This window comes from Ostrea edulis, chromosome 1 (genome assembly GCF_947568905.1).
Source record: "Ostrea edulis chromosome 1, xbOstEdul1.1, whole genome shotgun sequence".
NCBI lineage: Eukaryota > Metazoa > Mollusca > Bivalvia > Ostreida > Ostreidae > Ostrea > Ostrea edulis.
The window spans coordinates 42,613,663-42,626,164 of record NC_079164.1 but is presented as its reverse complement, the minus strand read 5'-3'; the positions used below and the strand labels follow the sequence as shown (position 1 = coordinate 42,626,164).

The window sequence follows — 12,502 nt, the reverse complement described above, 5'->3', positions numbered from 1 at the left end:
ATGGGGGAAAAGGCTCATTCTTTTTCTTTCTTTTTTTTTTGGCCTCCACCTACCCAAATTTTGATTTTGAAATCTGTGAACCAATCAATAAAAAAAAAGCCTGACATTTCAAAACTTAGTTTGAAAATGCAGCTTGGTATTTCAATTTTCATTTAGATAAAAATCATTGTTAAAAGTACTGATGAAAATATGATTTAAAGTAATTTGAATTGCATGATTTTCAGAGAGAACCATCATTGAAAGACTTTGTATTAGTGAGACATTTTAAAATTAATATTAGTATTTAATTATGAAATAGACAGATATATTTTAACTGTATTTATTACATGTATGCATGCATGCTTCTTTATATCATTGCAATACTGTCAATACAGGTATACAAACATAATGGTATACTTGTCTAGCCACCTGTGGCTAGTTGATACTCATAAACGCAGTGCAAAACCCATTTATATTTTCTCATACCATTGTATTGCATCACATGTATTTATAGTACTCACTGTTGTACAGTGATTGCTTTGTGCAGTTACCTTTACTGCTTTGGAATGCATTGAGAACAGATCAACCTTATATGATTTTTTATATGCCCGTCAACGACAGGACTGGTATGGCGTCGTCTGTCTGTCCGGACCTTGTTGGCAAAATGAACTGTAAGCTCCAGGATCTTACAATTTGGTACATTTGATGACCATGATGAAAGGAAGATGCCTATTGTTTTTCGATTTCAAAGGTCAAGGTTGTAGTATAATTTAATAGGAAAACCTTGTAGGCAGAATACAGACTGAACAATTGGGGTTTGGATCGTATAACTTCGTACACATACTCCTTATGCCAAATAGAGGACGCCTTTTGTTCTTCAAGGTCAAAGGTCATAGTATCACTTAGTCGGAAAACCTTGTAGGCAGAATACAAACCGAACTGTTGGGGCTAGGACTATCGAACTTGGTACACATACATCTTATGCCAAGCGGAGGATGCCTACTGAAGCTCAAAGGTCAAGGTCATAGTATCACTTAGTAGAAAAACTTTTTTGTTTGTTATGGATACAGATATTTCCCTGAAATTTAGTCACAAGATTCCTTTTGGAAGAATATAAGTTCAGTTTGCATTTCAGCTGGATTGGTGTACCGTGACCTACTTTTGGGGGAAAAGAAGGTCAAAGTTTTCCAGATTTTTTTTTGGCTATGCACGGTTTGAAATTACCTCATGTCCGTAAGTCCAAGACTAGTAAAAAACATGTTGGACTAGTAAACTCTCTATAGCACCAGTCCGTACAGACTAGTGAAATTTTGGAAATCAATCTTGAATTGGTTAAGATTTTAGCAAATTTGTCTGAGTTTCTTAGATGTGTGAAGTTATGGTCAATTACCTGCATGGTATAGTGTTTGCGTGACAATGACATGTTGATCTTCCAAACACATGGAGGGCGTTCGAGACCGCCGTTCTTCGCACTAGTACAAATTCCTATCGATTTCGAACGCCGAGTACGCATCACGAGAACGGGTTTGAGGTGCAAGAACTCACACTACCTCTGTAAATAGTGTGGTCGAAGAACACGTTCGTGCGTACATGTTCTAGTCATTAGCGACTCTAATATAGGTGTTCATAAAATATAACACTATAGCTCATGACTTGGTCAATCGAGTGAATTCTATTGACAATATTGATAAAATTTTGAACACCTGTGACTCCAAGAACTGAGCACGAGAACAATGCGAACGTCTATCTCGAACGCACGTACATGTATGGGCGTTTATAAAAGGAGTTACGTGATTAATTCGGAGGTTACTGTATGTGTCTGAAGATCTTGAATGCAAAATAAAGTATGGTGGTCTGAATTGTTTGCAAATGTGATGTGTTTGGTTTGATTAAAATAAATACTATTGAATGAAATGAAGATAATTTCATATGATATACTGGACAGACTAGTGAAATGTTTTGCGCACTAGTGAACATCAATAGTCACTAGTCCGTACGGACTAGTGCTTGAAAAAGTTAATTTCGAACCCTGCTATGAATACAGGTATTGCCCTGAAATTTTGTCACAACCTCCCTCTCAGAGAAATACATGATCACTTCACATTTCAACTTGATTGGTGCACAGTGACCTACTTTAGGGCTAAAAGAGGTCAAATACATGTAGTTTTCTGGACTTTATTTCATCATGGATACAGATATTGCGCTAAAGGTCTAGCAGGCATATGTTGTACTGTTTGTGGTACTCTTGTTCAAGAATTTTATATATATGAAAAATTTTAGCCTCAGAAATAACTTAATGATATGAATAAAATACTTTTTATGGTTACTACAAAGTGTGTTGACACTGAAATAAACATGTTTTATTGTGTAATCTAACAGCTGAACGTCCACAAGCTGACAGACCCCCACGAGACATCCGTGATGTTGCATAGATATGCCACAGACCCTCAATATGGCAATATATACATAGACTTGGTAAGTAAAAATGATTTCATAAATGAGCTACAGACCCTTGACATGGCAACCTCTACATAAACTTGGTCAGTAAAACTACCCGATTTCATAACTATGTTACAGCCCTCAAAATGGTGCTCTTTACGTAAATTTACTATGTATGTAAGTAAAATTTCCTGATTTCATAAATAAACTTGGTCAGTTAATACATCTTCATATAAATTTACTATAAATAAAATCTTCTGATTTCATGAATATGCTAAAGACCCTTAATATGGTGATTTTGAGGTAGACTTACCAATTAAAATTGTCTGATTTCCTAAATATGCTACAGACCTTTGATATAGTGATCTTTATGTAGATTTATGAATTGAAATCATCTGATTTCATAAATGCATGACATACCATGATCTTTACCTACTAATTAAATAAATATGCCACAGATTCTCAATATTGCAACATTTATATAAACTTGGTTAGTAAAAATGTCTCAATTTCTTCTCTCAGCAAAAATAAGAATTAGATGTATTGGATATTTTTTATTTCTCGAAGTACTATCATCCCAGAAAGAATTCAATGTATCATTTGTCTTCTTCTTTACAAACATTTTCATCCAAATAATTAACATAAATTGTTAATACAAATTATAACATACCAGACTGTTAATACTAATTATAACACACCAGACTGTTAATACAAATTATAACATACCAGACTGTTAATACAAATTATAACACACCAGACTGTTAATACAAATTATAACATACCAGACTGTTAATACAAATTATAACATACCAGACTGTTAATACAAATTATAACATATCAGACTGTTAATACAAATTATAACATACCAGACTGTTAATACAAATTATAACATACCAGACTGTTAATATAAATTATAACATACCAGACTGTTAATACAAATTATAACATACCAGTGGAATTGGTGACAGTAACTTGGTGACATTGATTTGTTCTCCAGTCTTGGTCATCTCTTCATATGTGGCGTGTGTACTTTACCCTCCCCTTCTTTCATTGAACTTTCAAGGATTTGTAATGTGATGTAATTTGGGTTCTTCCAATCCAATTTGACTTCAGTTGACTGATTTCCTGTTTTGACTTCAGTTGATTAATTTCCTGTTTGACTTCAGTTGACTAATTTCCTGTTTGACTTCAGTTGATTAATTTCCTGTTTGACTTCAGTTGATGAATTTCCTGTTTGACTTCAATTGACTAATTTCCTGTTTGATTTCAGTTCACTAATTTCCTGTTTGATTTCAGTTTACTAATTTCCTGTTTGACTTCAGTTGACTAATTTCCTGTTTGATTTCAGTTGACAAATTTCCTTTGACTAATTTCCTGTTTGATTTCAGTTGACTAATTTCCTGTTCTGACTTCAGTTCACTAATTTCCTGTTTGACTTCAGTTGACTAATTTCCTTTGACTAATTTCCTGTTTGATTTCCTTTGACTAATTTACTGTTTGATTTCAGTTGACAAATTTCCTGTTCTGACTTCAGTTGACTAAATTCCTGTTTGACTTCAGTTGACTAATTTCCTGTTTGTCTTCAGTTGACTGATTTCCTGTTCTGACTTCAGTTGACTAATTTCCTGTTCTGACTTCAGTTGACTAATTTCCTGTTTGACTTCAGTTGACTAATTTCCTTTGACTAATTTCCTGTTTGATTTCAGTTGACTAATTTCCTGTTCTGACTTCAGTTGACTAATTTCCTGTTTGATTTCAGTTGACTAATTTCCTGTTCTGACTTCAGTTGACTAATTTCCTGTTCTGACTTCAGTTGACTAATTTCCTTTGACTAATTTCTTGTTCTGACTTCAGTTGACTAATTTCCTGTTCTGACTTCAGTTGACTAATTTCCTGTTTGATTTCCTTTGACTAATTTCCTGTTCTGACTTCAGTTGACTAATTTCCTTTGACTAATTTCCTGTTTGATTTCAGTTGACTAATTTCCTGTTCTGACTTCAGTTCACTAATTTCCTGTTTGACTTCAGTTGACTAATTTCCTTTGACTGATTTCCTGTTTGATTTCCTTTGACTAATTTCCTGTTCTGACTTCAATTGACTAATTTCCTGTTTGATTTCAGTTGACTAATTTCCTGTTCTGACTTCAGTTGACTAATTTCCTGTTTGATTTCAGTTGACTAATTTCCTGTTCTGACTTCAGTTGACTAATTTCCTGTTCTGACTTCAGTTGACTAATTTCCTTTGACTAATTTCTTGTTCTGACTTCAGTTGATTAATTTCCTGTTCTGACTTCAGTTGACTAATTTCCTGTTTGATTTCAGTTGACTAATTTCCTGTTCTGACTTCAGTTGACTAATTTCCTGTTCTGACTTCAGTTGACTAATTTCCTTTGACTAATTTCTTGTTCTGACTTCAGTTGACTAATTTCCTGTTCTGACTTCAGTTGACTAATTTCCTGTTTGATTTCCTTTGACTAATTTCCTGTTCTGACTTCAGTTGACTAATTTCCTTTGACTAATTTCCTGTTTGATTTCCTTTGACTAATTTCTTGTTCTGACTTCAGTTGACTAATTTCCTGTTCTGACTTCAGTTGACTAATTTCCTGTTTGATTTCAGTTGACTAATTTCCTGTTCTGACTTCAGTTGACTAATTTCCTGTTCTGACTTCAGTTGACTAATTTCCTTTGACTAATTTCTTGTTCTGACTTCAGTTGACTAATTTCCTGTTTGATTTCAGTTGACTAATTTCCTGTTCTGACTTCAGTTCACTAATTTCCTGTTTGACTTCAGTTCACTAATTTCCTTTGACTGATTTCCTGTTTGATTTCCTTTGACTAATTTCCTGTTCTGACTTCAGTTCACTAATTTCCTGTTTGACTTCAGTTGACCAATTTCCTTTGACTGATTTCCTGTTTGATTTCCTTTGACTAATTTTCTGTTCTGACTTCAGTTGACTAATTTCCTTTGACTGATTTCCTGTTTGATTTCAGTTGACTAATTTCCTGTTCTGACTTCAGTTCACTAATTTCCTTTGACTAATTTCCTGTTCTGACTTCAGTTGACTAATTTTCTGTTTGACTTCAGTTCACTAATTTCCTGTTCTGACTTCAGTTGACTAATTTCCTGTTTGACTTCAGTTGACTGATTTGCCTAAGATTGATTGATTGATTGGAAGTTGATATTCCTCCAAGAATTTATTTTACATTTATTGAGACATCTCCATTAGATTAAGGTAGAATGCCACAAACTTAGATCTATGCTAGGGACTACACATTTGGTTAAGTGGATTCTTTATCAGGGATTCTTTATCATGCCAGTACCTATCTTGATAAGGGATAATATTAGTTTTTTTAAAGGTCTTATCTTAATAAAAAAAACCAGTGACTTTTATGTCTAATTCTGAGTGCTTGGCAAAGGAATAGTGATTTTCTATTTTCTAGACTCATTTCTGTGGTACTGAAGACTCAGACGTTTTTCTTTGTCTCTATATTGATGATAATACAGTTGCATGTTGATCAAACTAATTTTACAAAAGTGATTGCCCTTAGACCATGAAAATTTCTAATTATTTACAGTTTTCTGAACTTTTTTTGCTATGTTTGTATAATGAGCTGATTTGATAAATCTATATATAGATCAAATGTGAGTTTTATGTTGATTGACTTATTTTTACAAAAGTTATTGCCTTTGGACTTTGAAAATTATTCACTGTTAATTTGAGATTTCATTCTATCTACTGTGCTTAATGTAGACATTGAGCTAAATGATAGTGTGTACGTACCTTTATTATAATGAATTACGATCTTGTTTCGCGGGTACGTTAAGGCAGGTTATGAAAAATTTTACTGGGATAAAATCCGCGAAACAATGTGTGAAATAAGTATATCACTAAGTATATATTAAATTCCGATTTTATTTTTTATTTAAGTTTTATTTATGCATAAAATAAACCATGCAGCTACTAAGATCCAACAAAATTCGAAATGCTATACTGCTGTTGTGTAATTTCCGTCTGATCGATATGAAAGTAAACTGATGACGTCATGACTATACATCGAGTGACGTTGACACATGCAAGGAATTTGTTTATGTGTGCCATGCAAATATCGACAAAATGTGGAGTATTTGGAATATATGACATGGGATATTTGGAATATATATGTGAAACGCTGAGAATTTATTGATATTAAGAAGGTATGTTGATATCATTCATTGACAATTTTGTTTAACGGAGAAAACATTCCATTTAGCATGTCGATCCGATTTTCCTCTGTCACACACTGAAATAAAACTGCAAAAGTAGCACATTAGGCCACATACTTTTAGAGACTTTTTATACACCGTGTGAAAGGTCATAAACTAATGTACACGGCAATTACTGATAGAATCGTCTGTTAAGAAAACTTTTAAAGAAAACTGCATAGCATCAGCCATCAGTGCAAAATGTAAAACATGGGCTAGATGGTTTCGTGTTTAAATGTTCAATAATTATTTCTTATTGACAGTGGTAGGATTCTATCAGTAATTCTGATATACTATGGGTATTTTACCGTCATTATCGCCAGTTAGACCAATATTTAAATCTTGGGATAATGTGCTACTTTTACATTTTCTATTAAGGTACCTCCATGATCTATTTATAACAGTCATTCAATGACGTCATACGGAAGCGCATGTTTGTCATGTTGTTATGATACAAAATGTTCTCATGTAAACAACCAAATTAGTTTTTAAGAGTTAGTAGCTCCCTCTCTCTGTGTAAGACAGATTTTAAAAAATATGCAGTTTACGTGCATAAAGGGAGCATGACCTGCCTTAACATACCTGCGTTGTTTACTGATATACTATTCTCAGGGTGACTGCCATTAGACTTAAAAAGTTTCAAAGTCAGCGTATTATATTTTTTTCATCAGACTTTACATGTATATATTGAGAAAATGACAATTATGATATTAATGAACATAGCTAGGATATTGATTGTTGTTTTTTTTATCAATTTGTAACAAAATGTGTCAAATGAACAGTGTTGCAATAATGTGAATTAGATTCAATTGATTTATACAAATTGCCATTTTATTGTCAACTTGATTTTTATATGCCCGTCTTTAGGAATATTATGGTATGGCAATCGTGTGTGTCTGTCCGTCCGTCCATCCATCCGTCTGTCCTTCTTTGTGTCTGGCTTGTAACTTAAATACTATATGAGATCTAGAATCATCAAACTTTCTCAGCTGATACATCTTGGGTAGAGGATGGGTCACACTTTAAAGTTAGGTCAATTTTACCTTTGATTAAGACGATATGGCCAAATATGGCAAAATCCTGTCTGACTCATAACTGGACAATTATTTGGTCTAGAATCATCAGATTTGGTCATTTCATGCATCTTAAGAAGGTGTGTCACGCCCTAAATCAAGGTCACTGTGACCTATAATTAAGATGATATGGCCATGTATGGCATAACCCTTTTTTGGGGGGTTCATGTAGATACGAGTCCTAGAATCAACAAACTTTGTGAATTTGTGCATCTGTATAGAAATGTAAATTGTAGCTTAAAATCAGGTCATTAAAACTTTTAAATTGGTAAGTATTTTGAAAGAAATGTTCTAAGGGATGTAATCCCTACATATGTGAGAGAGTATAATGCATTTATAATCCTGTTCAATACTCATTACATCAGGAAATACACTTGTCCATTAGTGAAATAAGCAAATTGTGTTCATTCTGCATCCAAAGAGTTCCTTAGTAATTAGCGTACACCTTGTGCCTTCATACCCATGGAAACAAATGTAATTTAATTCTTTTTACAACTTATTCAAGAAAACATAAATAGATGTAATATTATATTCTATTTTTGTTTTATTTGCACCTAATGTTACTTTCACATCCTTGAATTTTCAAATATTTCAAATTATTATGTCAGCAGGACATTCGTGTCACACTGGGGTGTTTACATGTAGTTTATTATTACCTTACTTGTAGATATATAATGTTCAGATGTATGAATTTTACTTTTACAGAAACGATTTACAAATCAGTCTGCATTATCAATCCAGGAGAAGTTCTCGCTTCAGAGAACCTACATTATCTTCCGAACTCTAGGTTTACGACACTTAACAGTTGTAGACAGCCAAAATATAGTGGTGGGCGTAATTACTCGAAAAGACCTCATGGGGTTCTACATGGAAGAGAGGCTGGAGGAGAAATTGAAGAGGAGGCCCACTATGGAGCTGAATGACCTCCAGAACAGAAATGAGGATGGGACTAATCATGTAGTGTAAGAAATTGGAAATGAAATTTATGTACACAAGATCTTCATAGGAAAAGTCCAGTGACCATGATAAACTGTGATATCTTTTTGAGGTGCTTTTGAAATATTAAAATGTATTTAAAATGTATATTTTAAAAAAGAAATTGGAATGAACATTTAAGAACATACCAACAACAACACCCCCCCCCCCCAAAAAAAAATCAAGAAAATTGGCTGTTGTGTAAATAATTAGTATATTATATGAAACAAAACATACATTTTTAAATAAAATAGTACAAAAAAGTAGATTTATTTCCCACAGATTTGGTATGGACTTTGAAATTTAAGCCACAGGTTGTGAAATACATGTATGTACATACATTTTTATATTTGTCCTGACTATTATTTAAAAAAAATATCATAAAGTTTTATTTGCATTTACTAATACATTAAGTTTGGTACATGTGTTTTGATTTTGTTGTTGATTTGAGTTGTGTTGTACATGCATATTTAAATACCTGCATTTGAAATTCATAGGATGTTTAATAATTTTCCTGTGTAATGTTATTACGCAATCTGTATACAGGAGAAATAGCACACCAGGGAAAACGTAGGGATGGAAAGTGGTCCAGATATATTTATGAAATAATTATTAAAAAAAACTTTCTATTTTCATTTTAGTGAAAAATGCAATTTTCGTAGAAAATCACCTGATAAAAATTAAAACCCTTGCTAGACATTGATCATGATTTACAGATTGACATGTTTTCTGTTTTCTTAATCTTACAGCAATATGTACATCTACTGAAGACAATAAAAACTGAAAGATGAAAGATTTTAAGCACAAACATCAATATATCATCTGTTTCTTTGGCTAGAAGATCTATGTGCAAGAGTTTTATTTAAAACATGTATTTTTTTTTATTTTCAACTACACAAGAACACTACCTCTGACTATTATAAACTAAATTCTCACAATCCTTCAATAAATGCTCCAGATGATATGAAATGATTTTTTTTTTAAATCTAGTTATAATAGTTCTGTACATCTATTTAAAAAAATGCATTATACATGTATTTTCACATGTATTTAAACATAAATGGACATTGATAACATTAGGATAAACTTTTCCAATCTTGCATAAATTTTCAGAAGAGAAAATTACATTATGAAAATGTACAGGTCACCTGAATCATCGTGCATTGTCAGTCGTGCATTAACAATTGAACATTTTTAATTTCTTGATAGCTAGCTTACATTTCAATCCTTCTGGAAACCAAGAATTTGATTTTTTTTCCTACCAAATCTATAAATGAATTAAAGGAAAGGAACCTGACAAGATTTCCTGAAAATTTCATGTTCCCACTGTCATTCTTTGACAAGCTGTGTATTGATTTATTAAAATTAATTAAATCAAGTAATTGTATAGAAATTCCCGTGCAAATCAGGTTGTGTAATATTTGTATTCTATAGAAGGAATGGGTTAAGGTAATGAATTTGTCAACGATATATTCTAGTACTTAAATCTAGTCAATATTTTTTTTAAAAAATACATAAAAATATAAACAATAAAATGTCTTTCTTTGTTGTTTCATCGGGAGATTTGCATAACCTGCTATGAATTTCTTCTACAATGCTTGCTACCTTCATCATCTGATGAAACATCAAAGAAAGCTTATTTTATTGTCTTTCATCAGTATGGCACTTTTGGGGACATGCATTTTTCAATAGAACACATCTTGTTGTATTCTGGTGTTGAATATTAGAATTCAGCTTAGTTAATCATTATAGATTTCGTAGCCCTTGTGGTTAATCGTAATACTTTTAAAACCAATACTCAGGTGACAGATAAGGCCCGTGGACCTCTTGTTAAATCTAACTTGATTATGTCAGTTTAGACGATTGTTACAACTGATTCCACTTTTTCTCAAAATGACTAGTGTCTCAAACACATTTTTCCAATATTCATTTGATGTAGGACTTTTCCTTGATACATAATTTATCCAACCATTAACCCTCTGAGTCATCCGGCAAGGTCATGAAATTCTAAAAAGACAAGAAACACATTTTTTTCAATATGAGTTTCGAAAAGAAGTCGACAATTATGACGATATATTATTTCTCTCTAAATTATGTACATATAATCGCAACACTGGCAACCAGAGAAGAAGGGCGATAACTGTGACACATCATCCCGCAAATACTCATCTTATCAGAAATCCACATTTATTTTATTTCTCAAATCTCGAAGAAAGATTTTTTGTTGTTTTAAAGATATATCGTATTTTGATGTTGTTTGTACATTCCATGACCCATAAAGAGTTTTAGCAGTAAAATAGTGTACTATTTTTGTTGATACATGTACTAACATTTTTAATGAACATTTTATACCGGTATATTACACATGAAAATTAACTATTTTTGTTGAGAGTGTGTTATATCCTTACTAGAGTTTTTTCATTGTTCACATAAAAACGTGAGGAGTTGCAGTGTTGTAACTTTTATGGCCAATGCACTGTGCCATATTTTTGTGGAAATGACAAAATTATTCTTGGATTTTACAGACTATAAGTTGTATCACAGACCATGTATATGCATTTATAGTTGTATATATCTTTACAATGTATAATTTCAGTTTGAAACAAAGGAAAGTTGTTTGAATTTTGCAGTCCCATACATTGTATATAATGTAGAGTGAATTTGTATTGAGATTATCACCAGCATATATGCATGTTTAATCGTAATTTAAGAACATGGTTACATTTGTGTCATGTACAAGCTGTAAAGCTTAGATGAAATCAAACGATTTATCTTTCAATCAAGTATTATTTTTACATTCTTAAAGAATTTAAAGTTTAAAGGAAAAATGCAAATTGACCACGGAATCATCCGGAAAGGGATCATAATTACAGTTCACATAAACAATGTATTAAGGTAGCTCATTACACCAAGACGTATACTTTTTATGACACTACGTCATAAGATGACGATTCAAATGTTTTGTGAAATTACTTATATCGATCGATTTGCTTGTATATCTACGTAGCTCCGAGGATAAAGTATTGGGTTAGTAACCCGCAGATCCCGGCTTCACTTCTGTTCATATTCACTGAAATTTTTTTTTTGAAAATCATGTTTTTATTATATAAAAAATTGTATAGTCTCTGCCTTTTTGACATATATACTTATTACTTTATCTTTCATAATTAAAAAATTTAGTGCAGATTTGAGAAACTCTTTCAAGGTGTAGTGAGTGAGCTTAATATTTAATACTGGGTATTTTATGCTTGTTTGATTTATAATGTTGGATTTCGTTTTGACCTTCAGATATACAGTGTACTTTCAGTGTTTGGTGTGCAATATGTTTCTGTGCCGTTCATCTTGCTGAATAAAATTTTATTTTTATTATACATGAAATGCTTTACCTTTAATATGAACAAGCGAGACCAAGTAATTTAATTATTAAAGTATCAAGCCTGTTGCTGAGCTAATCTCCCGAATTGCTTTGTCTCTGGCCAGTTAATGTACAATGACCTTGCTGACCTCGACCAATTCCTGTCTTGGATTTATGGCAGTAGGGCACACAAGTCCAACAAGGTCTTTAGATAACATGTTGTTTGTCAAAGTTTCTTGATTAAAAGGTTTTTGATTAATGTACAGGACACAACACATCAGACTTCTTTCCAATACATGGGGATAATGTACGTATTTGCGCTGTTTTAAGCTGAGAAGGTTGCCAGCCGCACAGAAGTCACGTGCGTTGTATTATCGGCTCTACAGTGTGTGGTAACCCTAAGTTTATTAGTGGAACGTGTATACAAATCGTAGCAAAA

At 32.5% G+C, this 12,502-nt stretch overlaps 1 protein-coding gene across 6 annotated transcripts in view; it reads left to right on the top strand.

Moving 5' to 3' along the window:
- LOC125654513 (chloride channel protein C-like) overlaps nt 1–12,079 on the top strand; it is a 29,005-nt gene extending 16,926 nt beyond the window's left edge. For 3 of the 6 annotated variants that reach the window (XM_056149544.1, XM_056149550.1, XM_056149553.1), the window contains 3 exons: nt 225–254; nt 2,359–2,454; nt 8,439–12,079. In XM_056149544.1, coding sequence (XP_056005519.1) covers nt 225–254; nt 2,359–2,454; nt 8,439–8,699 — 387 coding nt within the window. In that variant the 3' untranslated portion in view covers nt 8,700–12,079. The remainder of the gene's footprint in view (nt 1–224; nt 255–2,358; nt 2,455–8,438) is intronic. The other 3 variants (XM_048884479.2, XM_056149565.1, XM_056149561.1) reach the window with 1 other exon arrangement.
- Nucleotides 12,080–12,502: the final 423 nt, after the last annotated feature.